Source organism: Crocodylus porosus, unplaced genomic scaffold, assembly GCF_001723895.1.
Source record: "Crocodylus porosus isolate Cpor-Errol unplaced genomic scaffold, CroPor_comp1, whole genome shotgun sequence".
Lineage (NCBI taxonomy): Eukaryota > Metazoa > Chordata > Crocodylia > Crocodylidae > Crocodylus > Crocodylus porosus.
Genome location: NW_017728921.1, coordinates 25,141,588 through 25,165,910, shown reverse-complemented (window position 1 = coordinate 25,165,910; position 24,323 = coordinate 25,141,588). Strand labels below are relative to the sequence as shown.

General features: G+C 49.3%; 2 protein-coding genes across 2 annotated transcripts in view; one reads left to right on the top strand and one right to left on the bottom strand.

The window, feature by feature from the left end:
• Nucleotides 1-3,222: 3,222 nt before the first annotated feature.
• On the top strand, nt 3,223-16,980 carry SLC8B1 (solute carrier family 8 member B1). Its single transcript, XM_019539338.1, is given in 16 exon segments — nt 3,223-4,657; nt 4,659-4,755; nt 4,900-5,052; nt 5,537-5,589; nt 6,650-6,707; nt 7,875-7,980; nt 8,615-8,782; nt 9,003-9,110; nt 9,236-9,295; nt 9,758-9,888; nt 10,885-11,026; nt 11,863-11,984; nt 12,357-12,510; nt 13,323-13,403; nt 15,010-15,074; nt 15,577-16,980. Coding segments are annotated over 16 exon segments (1,806 nt in total). The 5' UTR covers nt 3,223-4,547; the 3' UTR covers nt 15,775-16,980.
• A 2,142-nt stretch (nt 16,981-19,122) lies between these two features.
• TPCN1 (two pore segment channel 1) overlaps nt 19,123-24,323 on the bottom strand; it is a 69,259-nt gene continuing 64,058 nt past the window's right edge. Inside the window, exons 24-25 of the mRNA XM_019539416.1 lie at nt 23,667-23,747; nt 19,123-22,228 (exon numbers count right to left, since the gene is read on the bottom strand). Of these exons, the coding sequence (XP_019394961.1) occupies nt 22,112-22,228; nt 23,667-23,747 (198 nt within the window). The 3' untranslated portion in view covers nt 19,123-22,111. The remainder of the gene's footprint in view (nt 22,229-23,666; nt 23,748-24,323) is intronic.

Genomic DNA, 24,323 nt, shown 5'->3' with positions numbered 1-24,323 from the left:
GCGCGGGGGCGCCCGGGCCTCGGGAGCCGCCGTGGGACCGTGGGGGGCCGCGAGCCTGGCGCCGCTCCCGCTGGGCATCCGGGCCGAGACTGTGGATGTAAGTAGCCGGGGTGGCCGGGTACAGAAACGGCGCCATGGACAGCGCCCCGCGGAGGGTCGCCCGTAGCACCTGAAGGAGCTCAGGCTGGGCTGAGTGGGTGTCGTGCCATAGGGTCCGCTGAGGAGACTCTCCAGGGCGTGTGTAGCAGGTACCCTTTGCTGTGGTGTTTGATCGCTCTCCTCCGTGGAGGCAGAATCAGCCCCTTGCTGGTACTGTTGGGTGCTCCCACCAGTAAGACTCGCGCTGGTTTTTAAAGCACAGTGGGGTCTGGAGCTGGAAAGGACAGCCAAGACTACACAGAACAGGGGAGAGATTTCACAGCCCCAAGACCCATCCAGCAGGTTGTATTTTGCCTGCCCCTCCCAGGGGTTGCAGTGGGAACGCCCATGGGGGCACTGGCTGCAGGTTATGTGTGTGACGTCCGTGTTAGCACAGGAAGTGAGCCCAGGACCTGGACCCACGGCAAGCACAAGAGCTTTGTCCCTCCTTTTACTTCCAAGTGGCTGGGGCCGTGGGGGGAGGTCTACCTGCTTGCCATGCTCCCCACACCCCAGAGAGAGGCCTGGACCAAAGGAGTAGCTTTTTCTGGGTTCTTGAGCCACACCCATCCTGCTGGACCCACTCTCCTCCAGCCTGAATGGCACCAGCCCCTCCCTGCTGATTCACCTGGCTGATTTCATAAGGCTGGCAGACGGACGGAGCCGCTGCCAGGAATCCCATCCGCTGGTTGAGAGTGCTGTAATAACAACGCGGCTGAATGGTGCATTGAGCGGCAATGTCTTGAAACGGGCTGCTGGGAGCAAGGCCACAGCTTCCCCACAGCAGGCTGTGGCTGGGCCATTAACAGTACAAGGGACCTCTGCGCCAGGGCTTGCAGATTCCCAGGTGGGTCTGGGAGGACGGGCCCTGCGCCTGGAGTCCCTCCCTCGGCCTAACTTTTTTTTCTCCTCAGTTGCTAACCCTAGGGGAAAAGTTTCCTGATACCACAGGGTTTTTTTTCTTCTTGCTCAACAGACTTGTTTGCCACTGTCTTTTCTGTGTGATTTGCTGTTTTGCTGGGCAGGAAGTTGCTTTGAAACTGCTGGTACTGGAGGTGAAGCGTCTTCCTTGCAGCGAGGCAGTGGTTAAAGCTAAGCAGAGCTTTCTGTTTAGAGGTTGTCAGAGAGCTCTGAAAGCCACCTGTTTACTTGGACGGGCTTGAAATGTGCTGTCCTGAAATGAGACCCAGGGGAGGAGTAGAAGATCCAGTTTGAAGTATTTGGAGAGGAGGGTTCCCCAGATACAGCTCGCTAATATAACCACATGACACTACTAATGTGGCTCTTGTAACTTCTCATGCATGCATCCTGCTGAAAGCAGCTGTGACCTGCTGGGATGGACAATGCTGGTGGAGCACAAGGCACTGGGAGTGGCGCCCAGCCCACTAGTTTACCTTGCCTGCTGGTGATTCTTCCCCCACCTGTGCGGGTATAATGAGTGTCTCTGGGGACACTCAGTGGGGACCACAAGGTCTGGTTTAAACATTACAGCTGATTTTCAGTTACATACTTAAAGTTGAGGTTCCACGTTGGGAGGGAGCAGAGCACGTGGTTTCGGTGGCAACCACTGTAGTCTCTTTTGAGAGAGTTGAAGTGGCGGGAAGGAAGTCAGATTGCGATCAAGCTGAGGCGATGAGTTCCTTCTCATCCAGGTTAGCACTGAATGCTTTATGTGCCACTGAAAAGCCCACAGCCTGTTCTAGCTGCACCACCCCCCCCCCGCCCTCACCCTGGGTTAGTGAGATGGTATCTTTCTATGCTGAACTGTGGCAGAAGACGTGCTCTGAACTTGCGCAGTCCAGGAAATCATCCATCACTTCACTCCAGCCGGCTTTTCATGAACCGCAGCCGAAACTTGGTGCACTGAGCAGTGAGTGCTTCCTTCTGGCCTTATGTAGGAGAAGGGAATTGGAAGTGATGCCAGGATCCAACAATACATAGGAGTTTCCTTGGGGAGTCTGAGGACTTTTTTTTCCTTGCAATTCCCTTACTAGGTTACCCAGTGGGTTCAACTTCTAACCGTCAATTTTCCAGCACTGGTCAGGGCTGATTACACAAAGCTGCTGCTCTGCTATGATATCTCAGTACAACTCCTTGTGGTTTGTGATGTTGTATGGCTTAAAGGTCAAACCTTCAAGTTGAAGCCTGAGAGCCACAGATTCAAATCCCATATAGCCTAGCTACAGGATGGACTCATAGGTAGAATGGGACTTAGGCGACCTGTATTCTTTTTCCTGGCTTTGCCTGCTAGGGAACCTCGACAAATCATTTTGCCTCTTTATGTCTTGACTTCTCCCTGTGTATGATAGGAACATTGATTAACCTGGTTGAAAATCCTTTGATTCAGTTTGCCACTGAAAACCATTAATTTGTCAAAACTGAAAGTGTTCACAACACTGAACCTCATGACATGAAAACTTTGGTGGGAGAAAGGGATACATATTTTGGAGTTGTCAAAAAAAATCTGGTTCTTAAAGCTTGAGTTTCTCCTCTTCCCCCAGACAAAAGCATTCTTCATTTAGAAATGTTTGTTGAGGTGGACTAAAGGATTTTGAAAAAGAAAAAATGGGTAAAATCCAAGGGGAGCCTCTAAAAATTACCCAAGCAAAATATTTTGATTTGATCCAAATCTGATGGTTATTTTATTTATTTTTTTAATTGTTGGTATCTAGAAGCTTTTCTGGTTCTTGGCCCTTTGGCTTGAACCCACTGCTATTTTGATACCTGTAATCGGGACAAGTTAATCACTTCCTGCCCAGTTCTTAGATACCCATTCCTCCTTCGAAAAAGCACTTTGAGTTTTGCTGATAAAGAGAGCAGGCTAAGAGCTTCTGGTATTGTATTTGTCATTCTGAACTCTATGCTGCTCACTACCATTTCCCAGTGGAGACAAGGTCATCATGTGGACCCTGTTCTGGAAACCTTGTTTTCAGTACACTGATTTCAAGGAATCTTTATTTCAACTATGACTCTTCAGGACAGAAGCAAGCCTCTAAAATACTGGATCAAACAAAAAGACAGACAAAAAAACTAGAACTCTTGGTTCCAAAATGATACCTTTTTATTAGACAAAAAAGGTGTCACTTTTTGGAACCAAGAGTTCTAGTTTTTTGTCTCTCTTTCTGTCTCAGACCAGCACAGCTATCAAGTACACCCCTGGATCAAACAAAACACGCATGATAGGCTGGCTAGTGATATGCAGAGACAACATTGTACAACAACCTGTCAGAAGCACAGCAACTTGGGAAGTGTTGGGTGTGCCCAGCTCAGTGGACCATTGATTGCATCTCCTGAGCAATTCTGAAATGGTATCAGCACCGAGGTGTTTAAGTTTACTGAAATGGGGAATAACTAGGCTGCAAGGTGAATGCCTTGTCATGTATACAGCCCTTATCTCTGCTATTGTGTCTAGCTGCCAGACTGCTGTAGGGCAGCTGTGCTTTGATTACACTGAATAAGTGCTGTGTCCATACTAACTGAGAGAGCCTGGGGCTTCTCTGCATGGCGGGGTTAATTAACAGAATAGTTATTTTGGAGGCGCTCCATCCTGGAATAATTAACATGCTTCAAAGCGGAGGAAGTGTTTTTTGAATTAAATCATTAGTCCAGAATAGTTTTTGCTTTCATGGAGAATATGGATGAATATTCCAAGGACATCAGGTACTGCCTCTAGCACAGCAGCTTTGCTGGAGGATTACTGGCCCACATTTGGCCATTGCAACTGGCATCCCATTTTAAGGTCCTCAAATGACTATACTTGCTGCCACCACTGTAAAGGTCAGATGCCATGGTGATGAGCACAACCCAAATACACAGCATTGCCTCCTCACCTTATGTCATCAGGAAGCTGACAAAGAGGTTGGGCAAGATTGCAAGGCCCATCCGAGGTATGGGGGAAGGAGGAATGTATGTTGATACCCTAGAGAGCAGCTTGAGGTGGGAATATGTTGGGTCCATTAAACTTTGCCCTGGTAGGGCTTTGGTCAGTATGCCCTGCCAGGCTGCGGCATTCATGCCTCTGTAGTTATGGCTCATGGCTGGTTCAGAAGTCTGGATGGGAGGTGGAGGAGCCTTGCTGGGAACCTCCAGGTGTGGACAAGGGATACTGCAGGGGGAACTGCCAGAGTCCTAGCTGACAATAGCACCCTGAGGTCCAACTCCAGCCCCTGAGCCTGTGCTGCCTGAGGGAATAAGACCCCTCAGGCATGCTACAAAGGATCAGACACTGGATGATGGACCGTCATTCCCCTCTCTGCTTTCCCCTTGTCTGTTTAGGTTATAAGGTCTTTGAGGCAGGGCTGATTCTCTTCTCTTCTTTGGTGCTGTGGCTGGCATAGTAGGGCTCCACTTTGGGTTGGGCCCTGTAGTTGCTGCTGTAATACGAACAATACCTAGCTCTTGTGTATCACATGTTGGGTCACTGTCATTATCCCCATGTTACAGGTAGAAAAACTGAGGCACAGGGCAGTGAAGCGACTTGCTCAAAGCTGCTCAGCAGGTCCATGGTGAAGTTGAGAAGAGAAGTCTCTGTCTAGTGCTTTGCTCACTAAGCCCCACTGCCTTCTAATGATAACTCTGAGACTGGGCAACCCTTGGCTCAGCATGTGCCACTCAGCAGTGGGTCTCCTTTAGCTATTTGATTTCCCATTCGGATTGCCAAAAAGTGATCATGCCTGCCTGTTGGGGCAGTACTCTGACTCCTGGCCTTTCTTGTATTGGTGCCTAGAGCCGGCTTTCTCTAACCCATTGCCTGTCACTTAGTGCTGGGAGGTGCGGAAGCAGAACAGCTCGCAGTGGTGCTCCTTCATCCGCACCAACCCTGACTGCCAAATTGATGGTGGCTTCCTTGACTACCTGGATGGGGTCTTCTGTGTCTTCCCCTCAACGCTTCTACCGCTGGCCGTGACGCTCTATGTGAGGACTGGAGGGATGGGATTTTCACCCTGTGGGATGTTCTTGATGGGCGGTCAAATAGGGAAAGCCCAAGGGAGTGGGAGTGATGAATAGCTTGTTCAGGGAGATCTGGAGGGAGAAAGCTACTTGGAAGGGAGCAGGAAAGTGAGGACAAGCCATGATGCATTACACGGAGCCCCAGGAGAAGGACACTGCCAGGGATGGAGTGAGCAGAGTAACTTGGGTTGGGCTGAGGTCATACAGATGTGGTAGAGGGTGATTTGGGGGAGCAGGGTAAAGAGACTGGGGGCACAGGGCTCTTCATCCCAGACCACTTGATTTGATTTCTAGTTTGGTAGGAAACTCTTTCCATAGTGGCTTCTTGGCTCTCAGTAATGACCATCCCCCTTCCCCTGCCCTGGTTTTGGGGAGATTGCCTAGAAGCCCTTGGGATCTCTTCTTAGCTCTTAGCACCCACTGCTAATTCACTGTTGGGTTATTACAGGCAATATGGCTGCTGTATCTCTTCATCATCCTCGGAGTGACGGCTGAGAAGTTGTGAGTATCTGTTCAGAGTGACCAGGAGCAAAGGGCATCAAAAAGACCCAGAGTCTTGACCTCTGTATTCATGGCCATTTCGGTTTCCCATGGTCTGGCCTGTGCCGCAAGGTTTTGGTGATGGGAGTAGTCTCTGTCATCACCTATGTGTTGGCATCCACATGTACATTAATGGATGTTGGTGGAGCTGAGCCTTTTACAGTCAAAGCACCTCCGCAAATATTGCAGGCTCCCAGTTGACACACAGCTGCCAGCAAAATGCCAGCCTGGATGCAGCCCAGCAGTTGAGTTGGCAACTGTGTGACTTGGGCACCTCTCCATGCCTTCTGCTGAGTCACCCCCTTGCATGATGAGAGCACTGATGAAAACAGCCGAGTGTGTCCCTGCTCTGCTGATATTAGCCATGGTGGCAACTGCATGCCAGGAAACATTGCAGGAGAGGACTGGGCTGTACAGTCAAACTGCCTGACCCTACATTGTGGGGCTGCTGCCAACCACTGCTTTGCCAGAGCTGGAAACACAGTGCATGGCAGCAGAAGGGGCTTTTCCTTCTGGTTTAGTTCCTATCCAAAGGATGGGAACTAAGCTGTGTCTAGATGAAGGCATTCTGCGAGCAGAGAGAGGTCAGTGAGGGGGCATGATCAATTTTACAATATATATCAGACCTCACAGAAGTGTCGGCTTTGGGAGAGGCCACAAATGAAATTATTTTGCTGGCCTAAGTCCAGGATTGGGTATTTAGGGACCAGGCTTCCACTCTTTGATCAGTGGCTGTTGGTTTACATTACAAAGCCAGTGCACAACTAGGAGGATGAAGGAGGGGGTGCAGGTCAGGGAAGAGGGGCACTGGCAAAGCTGTGTATGTTGGGAGGCTGAGACTGGAATAGCAGAGGACTGTGGGTCAGGATTGAAGCCCATTATGAAGAGAAGAGGAAACAGTTTGTCCACTGATCCCTGTTCTATACAATACACTCACTTCTGCCCATTCCTTGGCTCTGGGAATGGGGGATTATTACCTACTTGATTTTTTTTTTTCCTTGTCCCCTCTCTTTCTCTCCAGCTTTTGCCCCAATCTGTCAGCCATCTCCACCAACTTGAGGCTGTCCCACAATGTAGCAGTATCCTTTCAGTGGATCCCTCTGCAAGGAGGCAGGGCTGGGAGAATGGGCAGTGCAGAAGGAACAGGAAGCTTCATCTGCACAAAGAGTGATGGGGGCAGGGAGTTGCATACCCGGAGCAGCACTGAAGCTGCAGGGGAGGCTGTGGGGGAAATGAAGGCAGCTTGATGTACTGGGATTGTTCTGAGGCTCCACATGGGCTGTTGTCATGGCCTGTGGATGCCCCAGGTGCCTAGCTGCCCTGTGATATTAAGAAGAGGGGAGGTATTCACTGTCTGTGGTGGGAACATGTGCAATGCTGCATCTAGTATGCTTCCACATGCTGTACCTTGCATGCTTCCACATGCTGTTTCACTGTTTCTAGTATGCTTCTGCAATGCTGCATCTTGTATGCTTCCACATCCTGTTTCACTTACTGTCATTGGAACTGAAACATTTGCTATCAGAGCCTGAAAAACATATCCCCTAGCCCAGGACTGAACCTACAAGTTAGGAGCTGGCATGAGAGACTGAGAGCAGGGAGGGGGCAGGGGCTGGATGGACTATGCCAATAAGTGGACAGACTGTTGCTGTTCCCCAGCTTTGGGAAGCTACAGCTAACAAGTGCCACAAAGGAGCTACTGGTAACTGTTGCTTAGAGGGAGCTTTCAAGAGCTTGTGGGGCTGGTCTGACTCTGCTCCCATCACCGTCAGAGGAGCTTTGCCATTGACTTGAGTGAGAGAGAAGCCAGGCTGGTGCTTTCAAAAACCTTGTCTGCTGTTGTAGATGCTGCTCTGAGCAGGGGATGGAGCCCCCTGGCTCTGTCTTGCTACAAGAGCATCACTCTCCAATCACTTCTCGACATACTTGTCATGCACTGGGACACTTCTGAAGGATGGCAGCAGACTCATGACCATTTTGCAGTTGGGAAAACTCAGTCATGGGGAAGTGGGATGTCTCAAAGGTCACCTAGCAGGCCAGCAACAGCAGGGAAGGGAACCCCTGGCTCCTGATTACTGCACTAGACCAAAGTCCTGCCCACTAGCTCCCACAAACTAGGCTGTCCCCATGAGGCTTGCTCATCAAGGTGGCAGGAGCAGGCGGTGTCCCTGTAGATGTGTGCCCAGGAGCCTCTGGGAGAGAGGTCAGGCCAACCTGGCCAACCGTTCCTTAACCTTTGTCTCCATGGCGTCACTTTCCTGGCCTTCGGGAACGGCGCTCCAGACGTCTTCAGTGCAGTGGTGGCCTTTTCTGACCCCAGGACTGCGGGGCTGGCAATTGGGGCCCTCTTTGGTATGAAATATTTCCAGACATACAGCACTGTCCCTCCTCCCAAGAAACCTCATGTGCTTGCTGGCCCCACTCTGTCTGTAAGGGGGTGGCTAGGCATGTCAGTACTTCTCCCCTGCTTATGGCTTTGTCCCCGCTGCGTTTCCCCTACGTCCATGTTGGGATGAGGGGTTCAGAATACCACTCATGTGCCAGGCTTTGAAGTGCAGCCTCCCCATCACTCCTGGCAGGTGTCTGTAGCTGCCTGCAATGGGATGTGTGCCCTGGCTTTTCTCTCCCCAGTGTCCCTCACTGCTAGAGAGGATGGCCTCCTTCAACCTCACTGTTGGGGCTGCTGTGTGCCTTGGCCAGCGGGAAGTGCTCTGTGACCAGGATGTTTTGCTAGGTCTTGCCAGAGCGCTGTGATATGGCTGGTCACCCCCTCCCCACCCCACCTCAGCCCACCCAGATTCACAGCACTCGCCCTCTGCTCTGTCTCAGGCCTGCCTCAGGGCTCCAGGTTCTCCTTCCTCCAACCTGTCCGTGTGTGTCCAGGGGGGTGGGGAGCAGGGATGCCATCAGCTGAGGTCCAGGGTGTCAGATGAGGGAGCCACCTGCAAACCAACCACCAGCCCTGCCTGAGGGTGTCTGTCCACAGGTGCTGGTATCTTTGTGACCACCGTACTGGCTGGTGGGATTGCCCTGGTGAAGCCCTTCACAGCAGCCTCCCGGCCGTTCCTCAGGGATGCCATCTTCTACATGGTGGCTGTCTTTGTGACCTTCTTAGCACTTTACTTTGGGAGCATTTCCCTGCCTTGGGCTCTTGGTAAGTCACGTCAGCCAGCTGTGGAGGAGGAGCAGCAGGGACATGAGAGAGCCACTGGGAATAGCTTACCCTGGTGGGAGTGCTTGGAAAGGACTTCTGTAGGGGTAAATAATGGGGTTGTGGAAAGGCAACTGAGGGGGTACAGGGAAAGCTTGCAGGCAGAGCAGACGGATGGGAAAGCCAGAGAAGTCCCTTCCCCCTCTGTGTTGCTCCATGGTAGGCTACCTTGGGCTGTACATCTTCTACGTCTGCACCGTGGTGATCTGCACCTGGATCCACCGGAGACAGCGAAGGGAAGGGTCATCCACTTCCAGCTCCAGAGAACCAGGTAAGAGAGCTGCCGGGGGAGAGCTCCAGCCTCATGGGACTGGCCTGACACTGTTTACCCTTGCAGGTGACCTGTCCTCTTGTGATCTTTCTGTGACCCCATTGCCCTTTTCTCTCTCCCTGTAGAGCTTGCGACAGAGTCTGAAAATGCAGGTTCCACCTCAAGCATGAATGGTGCGGATTTTGGTAGGTCTTGCCTTGCACATCAGGCTTAGGATGTGCACAGCTTCCTCACTGCGTGGCATGAGGCAGGGTCTAGTGGGTGGAGAGCACAGCTGGGATTCTAGTTGTTCACTTGACTGCCATGGTCACAAATTTTGTTGGGAATCTGGAGGCACAATGGACATGGAGAACGAATTTTCCTTCTGTTTTGGAAGGACTCGGCACTGGGCTCCATTGATGGAGCCAGGTGAGGGACAGACACTTACCTGCATAGCCATTGGCTTGGAGAAGCAGACTCCCAGGACACTTTGTCTAGCCAGTCAGGAACGGTTCCCTGACTACACCAAGAACAGGGCACGGGCTAGGGAATGGCAGCTGAGAATGGCACTGGGGGACCTTAGGGGCCTCTGTAGACTGTGGACCCGTGAAGCTAAAAAAAACCACAGCAGCCGTATGCCCAACCCAATCTTTGCTCATCTCAAACAGGTGAAGAATATCGACCCCTGCTCCCACATGAGGAGAAAACACTCCACATCCTGACCAAATCCCTGAATACCCTGGATTACAGAAAGTGGAGGAGGAAGCCCTGTTACTGGAGACTCTTTGAAGTTTTTAAGGTAGCTTGGTTGCAGCCTTTTGCCATTCCTTTTTTTGTGACATGGGTAGCTGGGCTGTGTTCCTGGCTGCAAACTGAGGCAGGCAAGTAACATGGGAGACCAAGGGAGCAGAACAACCTGGTTGTGTCTTAAAAAGAATAGGCCCATCTAGATGGGGATGGGAAAAGTTCCTTCCTCTCTACCTACCAACCCTTTCCTGATACCAGGTGGAGAAATACCCGTGATCACAGTCCAAGGGCTCTCTGCATAACTGAGCAGGACCTGGCTCCAAGGCCAGCATCTCAAAAGGCAGGGAGATCCTAGAGCACAGAAGCTAAAGACCTTGCTGTGAAGACAGGAGCAGGTCAAGGTGCATCAGACATCTCTGGAGTATTGTGGCATGGGAATGCTGCTAGAACAGGCTAGGAACACATGACTGTGAAGCTACTGGACCTGTAGGCAGGTCTTTTGGACCTGACCTTTGGTGTCACCAGCTCACAGCTAAGTGAGAGGCACCAGCTCGCAACCTGCCTGGTTCTGCCTCGTCCTCTAGGGAGAAAATTTAGCTCTTCACATTCTCTAGCATCCAGACCAGGTCCAGGGCTGCCAGGAGTGGTTCAAACTGCTCGCCCCTCAAAGAACATGCCAAGCAGGAACAGGCCAGGACATAAACAGTGGCCAGACCTGTGAGATTGGACTACTGAAAGCACCCAGTGTCTATGGTGCAACACCTGAATAAATGGCCTGGCATGTTCAGAGATGGTTTGTGAGCACTCTGCCCCGTTTTGAGAACAGGTCGTTCCTGAGCTATTGGTGTAAGACACTGGCCGGGGTTTTGTGGGGATCATGTGTCTGACAGCCTGGAGCAAAGTTGCAGTGCCACTGGTGAGCATGTGGCATTGGAAGGTGAGGGATCTGTAACTAGGAGGGAGGGTACATAATGTGCCTGTACAAGAGGGGGGAGTTGTAGGGGTGGCCGTTGTTGCAAGCCCGACCTCTACAGCCATCTGTTCCCAGATGCCGATCGAGTTTGTGCTGCTGCTCACTGTTCCTATCGTGGACCCTGACACGGAGGACCGGAACTGGAAGAGACCGCTCAACTGCCTGCATCTGATCACCAGTCCCCTGGTCTGCATCCTCACGCTGAAATCCGGTGCCTGTAAGAACCTGGTGTTCACCCGGTGCCCCCCTCTGGCTCCTACCTGTGCCCAGGCATCCTGCACCTGCTGCCCAGCAGAGCACAGCTTACTGGCTTTGCCGTGGGAGCTGCACTACACTGCTCCACCGGCCTCACAGGTGCCTGAGGTTCAGGTCATTACAGTTGCCGTTCCTAGGAGTGCAGCCATTTCAGGATAGATCCTCAGCCCCTGTACATACTTCCTCCTCACCAAAGCATGGGGGGGAAGAAGCTGGATAAGAGCAGCTCTATAATGTCTGTGCCAAGGTCCTACTGAGCCTTCTGCTGCCATGGGTAAGAGGAACTGAGCACTGTGCAGGCTCCACCTGGGTGTGCTGGGAAAGCGGTGGCCCTATCTGCTTAGCTGAGATAGCAAACGGCAAGAAGAGTGTTTCTCCCTTGTCTTTTGTGGGCATGTAGCACTGCTGGCCACTGGCTGCTGCTCTCTCCCCTCCCCTTCAAGGGGGGCTGCATTTAATTCTGGGTGAAGTCCTTAGCTGGTGTCCCAACCCTCACCAGGGGAGAGGAAAGAAGGCATGCACTTCAGCATGTGCTCTGCTTTGGCTGTCCTCGCCAGCAGAGCTACCCCAGGGAGCCAGCGCAAGCTACATTAACTTGTACCAAGGCCTGTTAGGATCCTGCCTAGCTCCAAATTGGAGACCTTGAGCCCCCTCCGCATACCTTAGATAAAAAGCAAGCCCCACGATTGATCCCTGAGGCTTGCTCAGGGCTGTTGGTTTGTACCATGCCAGGCTTGACCTGACCTGAGGCTCTCTGTGTACTGACCATTCTCCCTTCTCAATCTCTCCCTCCTGCAGATGGACTGTACAAGATCCAGGGTGTCTTCCCCATCTGGGGTGTGGTGATCTTGATTGGAACTTTCCTGGCCCTTGTCGTCTTCTTCACAACAAAGAACAGGGAACCACCCAAGTACCACTGTGTAAAGACCTACTGTGACAAGTCCCCTCCCCTTCCCACCTAGTCCAGCCCTATGCGACCCTTCCCTACTCACCTCTCCCATCTGTCCGGTACTGTCCTCTTCCCATCTGGTCCAGCTCTGGGAAGAGCTAGAGGCTAGTGATGATCAGATAGTTCTCATCAGCTGGGGTCCTGAGGCTGTACTGATGCCTCCAGCTGCCTTTGGGAAGAGGCTGGAGTCTGATTCCTAGCTTGGCCAACATTGAAGCATTGGGGAGGGTGGGTGGCCTTGCCAGGGCCCCTATTTTCCCCGGCTGTGGAGTTAGGGAGCTGGATCTCTCAGGTGCCCCAGACACATGATTACACTACGGTGCCCCTGCTCTCTCCCTGACAGCTCTTTGCCTTCCTGGGTTTCTTGGCCAGTGCCATGTGGATTAAAGCTGCTGCCACCGAGGTAGTCAACATCCTACGGACCCTGGGTGTGATCTTTCAGCTGAGCAACACTGTGCTGGGCCTGACACTGCTGGCCTGGGGGAACAGCATCGGTGGTGAGGGGACGTGTGTGTGTGTGTGTGTGTGCGCGCGCGCAGTCCAGATGTGGTAGAGCCCAAGTGCTTAGAAGGTGATACTGAGGAAGAGGACATTGTGGATCCTCCCTGGAGAACAGGGAACAGCTTGGCCCACCACTGGCAGTACCTTTTTGTGACCCTTATTGCCACCAGTGGCCAGAGATTCAGACATCCTCACCACTGTCAGCTAGAGAACCTGCAGCTCTGTGCTGCCTGGCTCATGGCTCTGGTGCAGTGTGGGGAGGGCTCACTTCCTTAGGTAGGAACACTATCCACTTCGGTTCTCTCAATACCACTGCCCCTCCTTTCCTCATCTGGAAACAGCATGCAAGGCTGATTTCCAGTCGCATGTGCTGGGCCGCAGGTTAGAGAAATTGCACATTGCTGTAGGATACTGCTCTTGCTATGCTGCCCCTTTAACAATCAGTCTTATATGGCAACATGTTGAGCTGGAGGCTAGGACAAGCAAGCTACTTCCAGTGTCTTGCTGAGGATCTCCTGGGGGCTGCCACTATGATAGGGTTTGCCATCACAGTTGGCCAACGCACACTGCATCCAACCCAAAGAGATTCCTGTAGGATCCTGTTAGGCATGTAGATGTCCCCCTGTGAAACTGGCAGCTGAAAGGACTGTAGAGTCTCTCAGGAGCCCAGTTCCCAACCACAAAACCTTTCATTTTCCACAGCTGAGCCAGTTTCACCACCTGAGCTTTCCTGGGGCAAAAAGTCATGAGCTGGGAGGGAGTTACGTGTCCAGAGGGGCCACTCTAACATGTTCTTTGTCCTTTGCAGACACATTCTCAGACCTCACCATGGCACGGCAAGGATATCCCCGCATGGCTTTCTCTGCCTGCTTTGGGGGCATCATCTTCAGTATCCTTTTAAGCTTGATCTGCATTGGACAACCTCTTCATCTGAGGCAGAGCAGCCTTATAGATAGACTGGGTGGGGCTACAGGAATCTTGGTTTCTATGCCCAGCCCTGTCACAGACCTGAATGACTTTACCCAATTCATTTGCCCCTTGTCTCTTGCCTCTCTCTCCATACCATTTCTCCTGCTTTGAGATCCCTGGATGAAAGGTGGTAGAGAAGAGCTAAATGGTGTTATTAAACTTGAAGCTGAGGAATCTGTTGCTGATTCATTCTGTACCAAGCCCCAAGCCCCCCTGTAGACGTAGATCTTCACATCTCCCCACTGAGGGCATATCAGCAGGGTCTGTTCAGGACTTTGTGTATAGAGGGTGCTTTTGTAGGGAGGATTGCAGGAGGTATTAGCCCTTTGTTTCCAGAACAAAGGCCAGATCAGAGAAGAGGATTCTGGATGGGATTAAGTTGTCTTGGCAGAATGGTGAGGAAAAACTTTAGTAGCCATGATTGTGACTTGGCCTTCATCACTGGGTGCATCTACACATGTGCTTTACTGCAGTTGACTGATTCACTCCACAATAAAGTGTCATAATCTACACATGCTCATTTTAGGATGCAGCAAACTAATCAACTCTGGTGTAGGACAGTACTTATGTCAGGCAGTACTGCCTTACAGCAGAGTGCTTGCATGCATTCAAATGCACATGTAGACTAATCAGGGCTGGCTGGGGCATGAGGGTGCTACAGTGTGGGAGCTGCCTGTCCTTATGCCCCAGTCATCCCCTCTACTGCATGCCACCACCTGAAACCCAGGGCTGACCCCAGCCGCCCACACCAGGCCCCCTGCTTTGGGTCAGCTGCTCCCAGGCGTCTCTTCAAGTTTCTTCATGAAGACATGCCTTCAACCCAGGACCACCCCAGCTCAAATTGCTGCAGTCCTGGGCACACATGAAAATGTTATGCCTGGGAGCAGCTGACTCTGGCACAAATTGCACCAGAGTTTATTCAGGTGCATTAATATCATGTGTTAATGCACCCACCATATTGAAAGTTAGCCTTAGGGTCTGGCTTAGAACCTAGATCAGGGCAATTGGTGCCTATGCTGCATGCACTATCCTATACTGTTTCCATGGACATTTAGCAAAAGGATCATGTTCACCCTGTGCTCTGACTTGCAACTCTAAGTAAGGCAGGAACATTACATTCAGGGACTTGAGCTACAATGCTACAACTGTAGGATCAGGAAAGCCCTCTTGTCCCAGGTAACCTGATAGGTGCTCAGATACCACATCAGAGCTGCCAGTTACTGCTGCCCAGAGAAAAGGAATGATCACCGTCCTCAGTAGCTGTAGGTCTGCTGTCATGATAATGAATGAGCAACATGTTCCTGGTTAGTAGCCTTGTCTCTGAGCCAGCAACTAGCTCTGCCACATCTAGGCCTTCCAGCAGTAGGACCAGTGTGACCAGCATCTTTCTCTTGCTCTTTAAACAGCTTGTATGAGGTAATCCCATTTTTTAGCTGTGAAAAGCCAGTTGTGCTTTGCCCCAGTTGCTCACCTTCATGGCTAGTTCTGTGTCCTGCAAGGTTTATTGTTCCTGAACTTGGCTGCAGATATTCTGGTTGGAGTGGGGTTGGGCTGCTTACTGCAGATGACAAGCAGCCAGTCTGTGGTAAAGGTAAGGCTGTCTGGAAGGCTTCAATTGCATCGGTCTGTGGGGAAGAGGGAGACTTGTCTGGATTGTACTTTCCTCCTCTAAGCAGTATTAGATAGCATGGCGAGATGCGTCTCTGTTAAAGCTTCCACCATGACAGAGGGGGGGCAGTGAAAGGCTGTTTTCCCTCAGGGTGTGAAGTCAACATAAGTCTGTTTAACAAAAGCAGATGAAGTCACAGCTGAAATGGGAAGGGGAGGCTATTTCTTCAAGTTAAGCAGTGCCTGACATTTGATAGAGCCATCATAGTGGCCAGTGTGCAGAATCCCTTTTCATGGAGCCTGGCACAGCATCTGTTTCTGGCAGTTGGATGTGGCGTGGAAACATAGATCAGTGGTATAGTTTGTATTGTCAGCCTTTCACTAGATGGTACCACTTGCTTCTGGCCAACAGAATGGACAGGGACAGGGACAGTGCTGTTTTTAATAAGCGATAAGAACTCACTAACTCTTGTCTTCCTTCTCAGCTGGAGCCAGATGGCCTTTTAATGTGGATCCTGGCTGGGGCACTGGGGCTTAGCTTAGTATTTTCCTTTGTGTCAGTGCCAGCACAGTGCTTCCACCTGGGCAAAGCATATGGCATCTGCCTCCTCATCTACTACCTGGCTTTCCTCACCGTGGCTTTGCTGACAGAATTCAAGGTGATTGAGCTTACCACCCTCTGAAAGCAGTGCTGCGAGAGGATGTCCAGCCACTTGATACCACCTATGGTGAGGAGCTTGGGATGGGTTTCAGAGCTCGCAGGTCTCAGACCGAGTTGCTGGTCATGAAGGAGCAAGATCTGGAGGTGGGAAAGTCCAGTCCTCGTGCTGTCATTGCGGGATGCTCAACTGGCAGGTGATTTTCGATGTTCCCTGGCTGGACCCATTCAGTTCCTTCTCCAAATCACTGAAGGACACCCCACCCAAGGGGGACCCAGACCAAGTAACCCATCTTCCTTGTGAACACACCACCAAAACTAGCATTCATTTTTCTATCCTGAAGGCATTATGACAATCTGAATTTACTGCTAAGATGTAGCACACTTTGGATGTTAAGCCGGAAATGACCCTTCCACGCCAGGGAACTAGAAGCTGATTCAGCAGGGGAAAAACAATGCTGCTCAATCCACACATCCTCCAGCTCAGGGGCTGCCCAATCAAATGAGAACTGGGAGCCACATGTCAAGCCATCCCGCTGGCACTCCACGGTCAGTAGTAATTGTTCCCATTCATTTTTTATGGAAAGGGATTGGTCAGAATAGGAACCATTTTTAAAGAGACTGTTTTAAAAGGAAGGTTTTGAACAGGGATCATTTTAAGTGACTGCAGTCCTCAGAGGAATTTTGCAGCTGCACAGAAAGGACTTTTACACACAAGAAAATTCTGTTTTTATAGTTTTTTATTCCTTCCACTGATTTTATTTCCTCCTTCCCTTTAATACCTCACCCCAGCTTCCCCTGTGGAGAATAAAGCAATCAGCATTCACTTCACAATCATGCGAACTTGTGAAATAACGGTCTCAGTGCAACTTTGAGCATCTTTGCACTACACAAAGGGTATGTTCTTAACTTGGGTTAAAACAGCAGCAAAGAAAGTAATGTGGAATTAGCCACTTGAGTTCCCATTCAGGATCCCCGGTATGTCACTGTGAATATTTTCTCTACGGGGAAATACTTGGTACTCTATTGGTTTACACACACAACCTTTTTGCCTTTGGAATCCCAGGCTCAGATGCTGTACGAAAAAGTCAGATAAACACAGGTCAGTGATTTTTACCTGGTGTCTAGTGCTAATACAACGCAGAGCACAATGGATTCTTGGTCCATGAGAGAGGGGCCTTCTAGCAGTCACCGCAGTACAAATAATACTGAGTAAACATTGTTCATCCATTGTTGTTGTCTGGATTTGACTTAAACAGTCTACAGCAGTATTAAAATACACGAGAGCAGAGCATGCACCAGGGTGGTGCCAGAAACAGGGCAAAAGTCACACCACACAGCACTAATTACACTGAAACTGGCTTTAGTGCCAATGGGAAGACAGCACTCCTCTTTTGATTAGTAAGAGATTCCTAAAATAGCAGCCATGTATGGAGAAGTCTGTCGTTAAAAACAGCCCCCTCCCCTGCTTAGTGAAAATTGTACTGTCACAGGTTTTTTGCATCGGCACACAACTGCATACGCTAGTAATCTTGTGTAACAGCTGTGGCCGGAAGCCTGGCAAAATCAACCAGTCCAACCACAGGCAGCGCAAGCTGGAGAACAGAGGAAGCAGGGAGAAAATGTCTGAGCCCAGACAGAAGCACTTTTCCTAGGGGGAGAAGTCACAGCTGCTTCCACTGCTTGAAAATTAACTGCACAGTTAGAAACTGTCAGATCCCAAACGCTCAAAAAACCAGAAATTTTAAGAGTGATATTTCAGGACATTTTTTGAAGCCTCTGTCTAGGGAGCCTAGAACCCATTTTAAAAAATGACTGAAGTGCTTGGTTTTCTCTCAGTCAACAGGATTCAGGGTTAGCAGTCATTTTTATAGATGTGACTTAACTGTGTTTGAAAACTATGTTAGTTGTCAAGGGACAGACTGAGGTCACAGTGGCAGAAAGAGATCTTGGAGTCGTCACTGATTCTAAAATGAACGTGGGCCGCCAACGTGAGGACGCAGTCAGCAAAGCTAACCATACCTTGTCATGCATCCACAGGTGCATCACTAGCAGGTCCTAGCAGGTGATCCTCCCCCTCTATGCGGCACTGGTCAGGCCGCAGCTGGAGTACTGCGTCCAGTTCTGGGTGCCGCACTTCAAGAGGGATGTGGACAGCATGGAGAGGGTCCAGAGGAGGCCCACGCGCACAATCAGGGGGCAGCAGGGCAGGCCCTATGAGGAGAGGCTACAGGACCTGAACCTGTTCAGCCTCCACAAGAGAAGGCTGAGGCAGGGATCTGGTAGCCATCTATAAACTTACCGGGGGGACTAGAGGGGAATGGGTGAGACCCTGTTCCCCCAAGTGCCTCCCAAAGTAACAAGGAATAATGGCCACAAGTTGACGGAGAGTAGGTTCAGGCTAGGCATCAGGAGGCGCTACTTCAGTCAGGGCAGCCAGGATCTGGAACCAGCTTCCAAGGGAAGTGGTGCTGGCTCCGATCTTAGGGGTCTTTAAAAGGAGGCTAGATTTCATAGACATTAGGGGCTGGAAGGGACCTTGCAAGATCAAGTCCAGCAACCTTGCCATAGGCAAGAAGTCTGATGGGGTCCCAGCAAGATAAGCATCCAAAAGCTTTTTGAAAGAGTCCAGAGTAGGTGCTTGCACCACCTCTGGGGGGGGAGTCTGTTCCAGACACTGGACACTCAGGACCATTATAGAAGTTTTTCCTTATGTCTAGTCTAAATCTGCTTTCCGGAAGTTTGTGGCCGTTAGACCTTTTTATCCCTTGGGGAGCCCTTGTGAACAACTGTTCTCCCAGATCCTGGTGTACCACCCTTATGCAATTATAGGCTGCCACCAAGTGCCCCCTGAGCCTTCTCTTCTCCAGGCTGAAGAGTCCCAAGTCCCTCAGCTTCTCCTCATAAGGCTTACTCTCTTGACCCTTGATCACATGAATGGCTCTCCTTTGGACTCTCTCAAGCTTATCCACATCCCTCCTGAAGTGGGGGTCTGGGGTCATGAGAGCTTAAACTTACCAGGGGTCATATGAGCCCAGTATTCATTTCTGCCCAGGGCAGGGGCTTGAACTTAATGATCTGCTCAGGTCCCTTCCGACCCTACCAACTATGAACCTATGAGGTTGGGGGAGAAATCTTGGCAAGGGAGTACACAGGATGTAAGATTACAGGGCAAACTAAGGATTTTGAATGCTTCAGTAGTTAAAATTACTACAGCTTTTAGAATTAGATGTGTGGAGGGTTCAGGTGCTAGCATCTGCCATCTGATACAGTATGGAAGAGTCTCCTCCACCATCCTGCCACTCAGATTTGGTAATAATTCAACCACAGATCAATTCAGTTCTTCAGTGTAGGAAAGAGGAGTAGAGGCTGCTGTCATTACAAAGCAGAGGATGTTTTTATTAGTGTGCCAGGAAATCTATAGAACCATGTACAGACATGTCCATAAAACCATTTATAAACAAAATGCCATCATACAAAATCCTGCCATGCTTCCTCCCTTGTCCCTACAAAATGATTGTCTTCTTGGTTAAGAGGAAGTCTCTGTCTATGAAGGGTACGTGGAGGACAATTAGAAGGGGATGCCCCGTACTCAAACTTCCTTTTCCTTCCAGACTGTAAGTCATTTGGAAAAAGTAACCTTTTCGAACTTTGTAAGTTCAAATAATAATACAGTGCATAATTTGGGGGCAGGTCAGTTTTTCAGCAATAAGGTCGTGGAAAGCAGGAGTGGCAGTTTAGCTCCAAAACAGATCTCAGAGCATCACTTGTCTCATATTAAGGAGGCAAATCCATCTTTCATACAGCTCAAAGCTGTTAGCTCCTTTCCCACCCAGGAATGGAAAAAAACCTTGAGTGATCAATAAGAGAAGAGTGGATTTTCCCACACTGCCAGATTTGATTTTAACCTGTACTATTCTGGTACATTCCATCCTGCAAGAAACCGAGAAGGGGAAGCTATATACTTCCATAACATCCAAAAATGACTAATGGAGTGCAAAACACTGGCACTTGGGAGTCCATGTGTAGATGTGCTCAAGGATGTTCATTACTTAGTGGTCTGGGTGTGTTTGAATACTGGTCCCATTCTTCACAATTAAGCTCAGAAGGGCTCAGAAGTCATTGATAACCCTACAATCCACTGTACCCATACAGAAAGTGAAAATATTGAGCACCCAGATGAAAGAATTCAACAGTTGAACAAGGATAGATTGCATGCACTAGATACAGGTGAACTGACTACTGTATAGACCACCCACCCCTTACACTGATCAGAATGTTTCTGTCCTCTACACATGCAGGAAATTTTCAAAGGACATGTGCTTTAGTCAATAAGGCACAGTTGAAAATCCCATCATGTTTTTCAGTAGCAGTAAGAAAATGGCATCCAGATGTCCACTACAGCCAAGCTGTGGAAATCTATCACCCCCTTCCCAGTACACTCAACATGTTCTTTAGTTTAGGGCAGGGGTCTTCAGCCAACAAGCAACTGCATTTGGCCTGTGCAGAGCAGCATAATTAGGGGTAGATGACAGGCTCATCTCCCTTTGCTGACCAGTTCTAGTTTTTTTGCAATGCCACCTGCTCTCTCTCTTTCACACCCCCTTACTACAGCCACCACTTTTACCAAATTTGTTGCTTGAGGCAGTTGGTGACAGGGGCAAAGGGTGGAAGCTGCAGTAGCAGGTGTGAGAGCAAAAGTTCAGTCCTTGGCATACATACAGCAGGGAGGGTTGGGGCACAGGGGGTGGCAGCATTGGCTGGATCTTGCCTGGTAACCTGCCTCTGGAGCAGGCTACCTTATTTTTGGCCCAGCTGCTCCTTAAAGTTTGCCGAGCCCTGACTTAGGGCAGTGGGTTGATGGGCAACAAACTCATTCACAGGGTAAAAGAAGACTCAACTTTGAAAACAAACTTATGCCCTTTGGTTTACCTAAAGGAAAGAGCCAGTCTTTTATCTGGGTGTGGCTTAATTTGGAGAAAGCAAAGATTAAGGTGATGGGCACGGCAGCTTCTAATACACATTTTGCCACTACATCCCATGCACAATACTTTCCAGAGATCCAAAAAGAGTGCTTTATTAGAAGTGACTATTCCCACTATGTGGGCAGAACAGCACACAGAGATTAAGGAAATTGCTCAGGGTCAAGAAGGAACTCAGCAACAGAGCTGGGAATAGAAGATACTTCTTTCAGCCAAGGAGACCTCGCCCAAGGAGTCTTCCTGTATGATACAGAAAGGCACACCACACATTTTCTCCACACTGCTCTGAACTAGGAGAGAGTAGGAACAGCAAAGGACCAGGTCTCTGTCCCCCAGTCAGTCAATGTTTGTCACCTTTGGGAATATTATTGCCAAGTGAGCCAGGGAAGAGTAAAGTGCCCATATGCGTGTTTTGTCACTACTCTGGTGCCATAAGAACCCCTCCATTTGCAAGGCCAAGAAGAGCGCAGGACCAGGCCCAGATCTTCCATTACAAAGCAAATGGTTGAACAGCCAGGGCTGAGAACCGCAGCGAGCGCTGTGGACCTCCCATCCCACCTCGTAAGACGGTGAGCGTTTTGGACTCTGGCAAATTGCTCCCAGCCCTGGCCAGCTCAAATGGTCAGTACTGAACCCAGGAGCACACTACTCCAGGAAAGATATCTCCAGAAGTTGCATCAAGTCTTGTAACTTTTAGTCATGCCCTGCAGACCTGCTGGAGTGCAATTCTGGTGCTCAGCCACCACAGAAGGGCCTGGATTAGCTGCCCATGATTGGGCTGTTATCAGGACTGCCTCAAGAGTGTCAGTAAGCACAGAGACTTAAATGTAAAACTAATCCAGGTCTAAGTGCTAAACTTTTCATCCAACCCATCTGGCTTTATACCAGGTGAGGAAAGAAATACAAACTTACTCCCTGATTTTCTGAGTCGAGAATTAATGATTCACTGAAAGAAAAAATATTTTTAACGAGGCAGGACTTGAATATTAGCAGGTGAGTTCAGCATTTTTTCCTTTTTCCAAAAGATTAAGTATCCCTTCCCTCTGGTTTCTTTTCTTACTGGCATGATGAACTGTAGGCCTGTGCCTGGAAGATGGAGAGGTACCATGTCTGAATACTCTGTATTAGATGCTCACAACTGCAGTAATTTGAGCTTGCTGAAGAAGGTTAAACATGATTCTTGGGTTCCAGCAGTCCTAATCCAAGTCCTCTGGGTTTCTCTTTGTCCGTTATTTAAACTCATATAGCCTTCTAAGGGAAGGAACATTTAAACCCTAAACCCAACCAATATACTGAATAGATCTATATACATTATTTTAATACACTGTAAAACAATACTATATTGTTATTGCATAGAAGAATGGCTTGCATTAGCTCGGCCTAGATGACAGTCTGGGAGCGTTGTCTGAGGCCCAAAGGCTTCAGAGGGTTATTGGAGGAGGGCAAATCTTCCTGCTGCTGCTGATATTCTTCTCCGGAATGTTCTTCATACCATTCCTAATGGGGGAGAAGATTACAGGCACCAAGATCAGCCTTTTCCCCACACAACACCCGCCCCCCCACAGCATGAAACAAAAGAATACTGAGAAGATTCAAAAGGTTAAACACTTAATTTCAGGAGTTAATTGTATTTGTTGCGACAAACCTAGGGAGTTTGCCGCTTCACTTGAGTGGGATCCTTCCGGTGCGCTCTTCTCACTCAGCACATGGCTGAGGGTACCCCAGTAACCCGATTTATTCCTCTTGTCTGTAGTATCATTGACTCTACCAGGATCTGAAAAGGCTACTCAGTTCTAGAACTTGCTGGCCTTTTTGATGACAAGACATTTCTTCACCGAACTGGAAACCTTTTACAGGAGCGCATTCGTTTTAATTAAATTTCCATCAGGGAGAAAGAAGCCAAGCACCCCATTGTAGCCAAAAGGCTGCTGGCTGTTTGCCTGACACATGGGAGACTCCAGTTTGGAGTAAGGACTTGAACCTTTTCTTTTCTATCCCAGATGGGTGACCTCACCACCAGGTTATTGACCATAATGGAGGCTTTGCTTCAACAGCTGGATGTTGAGTAGTTTCATTTTATGTCAGAACCAAAATGTTAAAACCTCAAAACAGTTTCCACAAGTTGAATTCTAATTCTCCAGCCAGCCTCACTGAGTTGTCTGTGCCATACCTATATTTATCAGGCAAAATGTCACACTACTCCTCCAAGGGAGGAGAAAGGCACCATGAACTACTGCAGTCAGTGAGCCCATCTGGTGGGGGGGGAGAAGGGCAAGAAGGATTCTGCTGCCCCTACTTGCTCACATGATGCAAGAGTACAGGGACACTGCTTACCAGACTGGCAGGGGAAGCCTCTCCATCAACATGCCTCAGCCTGAACACAGCAAACTTCTTCTTAGGGGGAGATGGAAGTTAAGCTTCCATAAGCTCTACGGGGATCCAAACCAGGCAATGGTATTTAGCATAGCAGATACTGAACTGTCAAAAATGACTACTCATTTGTGTTCCATGTATTTCCAATGCAAACAGAGATATTAAAAATGACTAGCAGAGACCTCCTACATTTGAAGGATCTCAGGACCTTGCTAAAAAATGAAGTGTTTCTAAAACTTATTCTTCAGGTGAACTGTCAAGTGGTGCTGCTGGCACTGGTAAATGTGTGCCATGTTCTACCTTAGAGATTTACTCATTTTAGTGGTGTATGCACAGTCATAAAGAACAGTTTGTGATGCATGTTGATATTTATACAAAATGTGAGGTTATGAATATTATAAACAGATGCTTTATAAATTGTAACCACACAGCAGAGCGTTCTGCTGTACCTGTGTCTTCTGGGTAGAAGACTCTAATACTTTAAAGGATGATTAAGTATTCCAATTAAGATTATTCTGCTAACCAGAGACTTAAGGATTTTAAACACCTTGGCATTCCCTACCTGTATCTCTTCTTCATACATTTTTACACTTAAATCGCTTTTGGTTCTTGATCTCCGTCCCAGAAACAGCATTGATGGTTGCTACAAAAAAAAAGAAAGAGAAGACATGCAACAAAAAATAGAAATAAAAAAGTCAATGTTAGTGGGAAGATGTGAACCAACACCTCTAGGAGGAAACTCCATACCTCATTTTCCTTGACAAGCACTGTCAAAATGTACAGCTGGAGAGGTCTGTCATTTGGCCTATGGGCCTCCTAAAGGTGCCACTGAAATCTCAGGTAGAGCCCTCCTGGGGATGTATGTTGGTGGCCAGAGGTGAGTAATAGCTTCATTAACCTTCACTGCTCCTCAATGCCCCCTGCCTTGCTGCTGCCACTGGGTCCAGCTCCAACCCCCAAAAGCCCCACTGTCTGAATCCAACCCCCAAAAGGGCTAGGTGGATTTGACTCCCCTGCCCTAAACCATGTAATTTACTCAAAAATCCTCAATAGCTTAGACCCACTCAAGAAGAGAACAACAGCTTAAGTCACTTTATGACTGTATTAGGTTAACTGATGAAGTATTTAAAAAAAAACCCTTAAAGTCACAAGTTTAGCTGTCACTTAAACTGTTACTAGAACTTTTCTTTCAAATGGACAAAGTTGAGATTAGACCAGT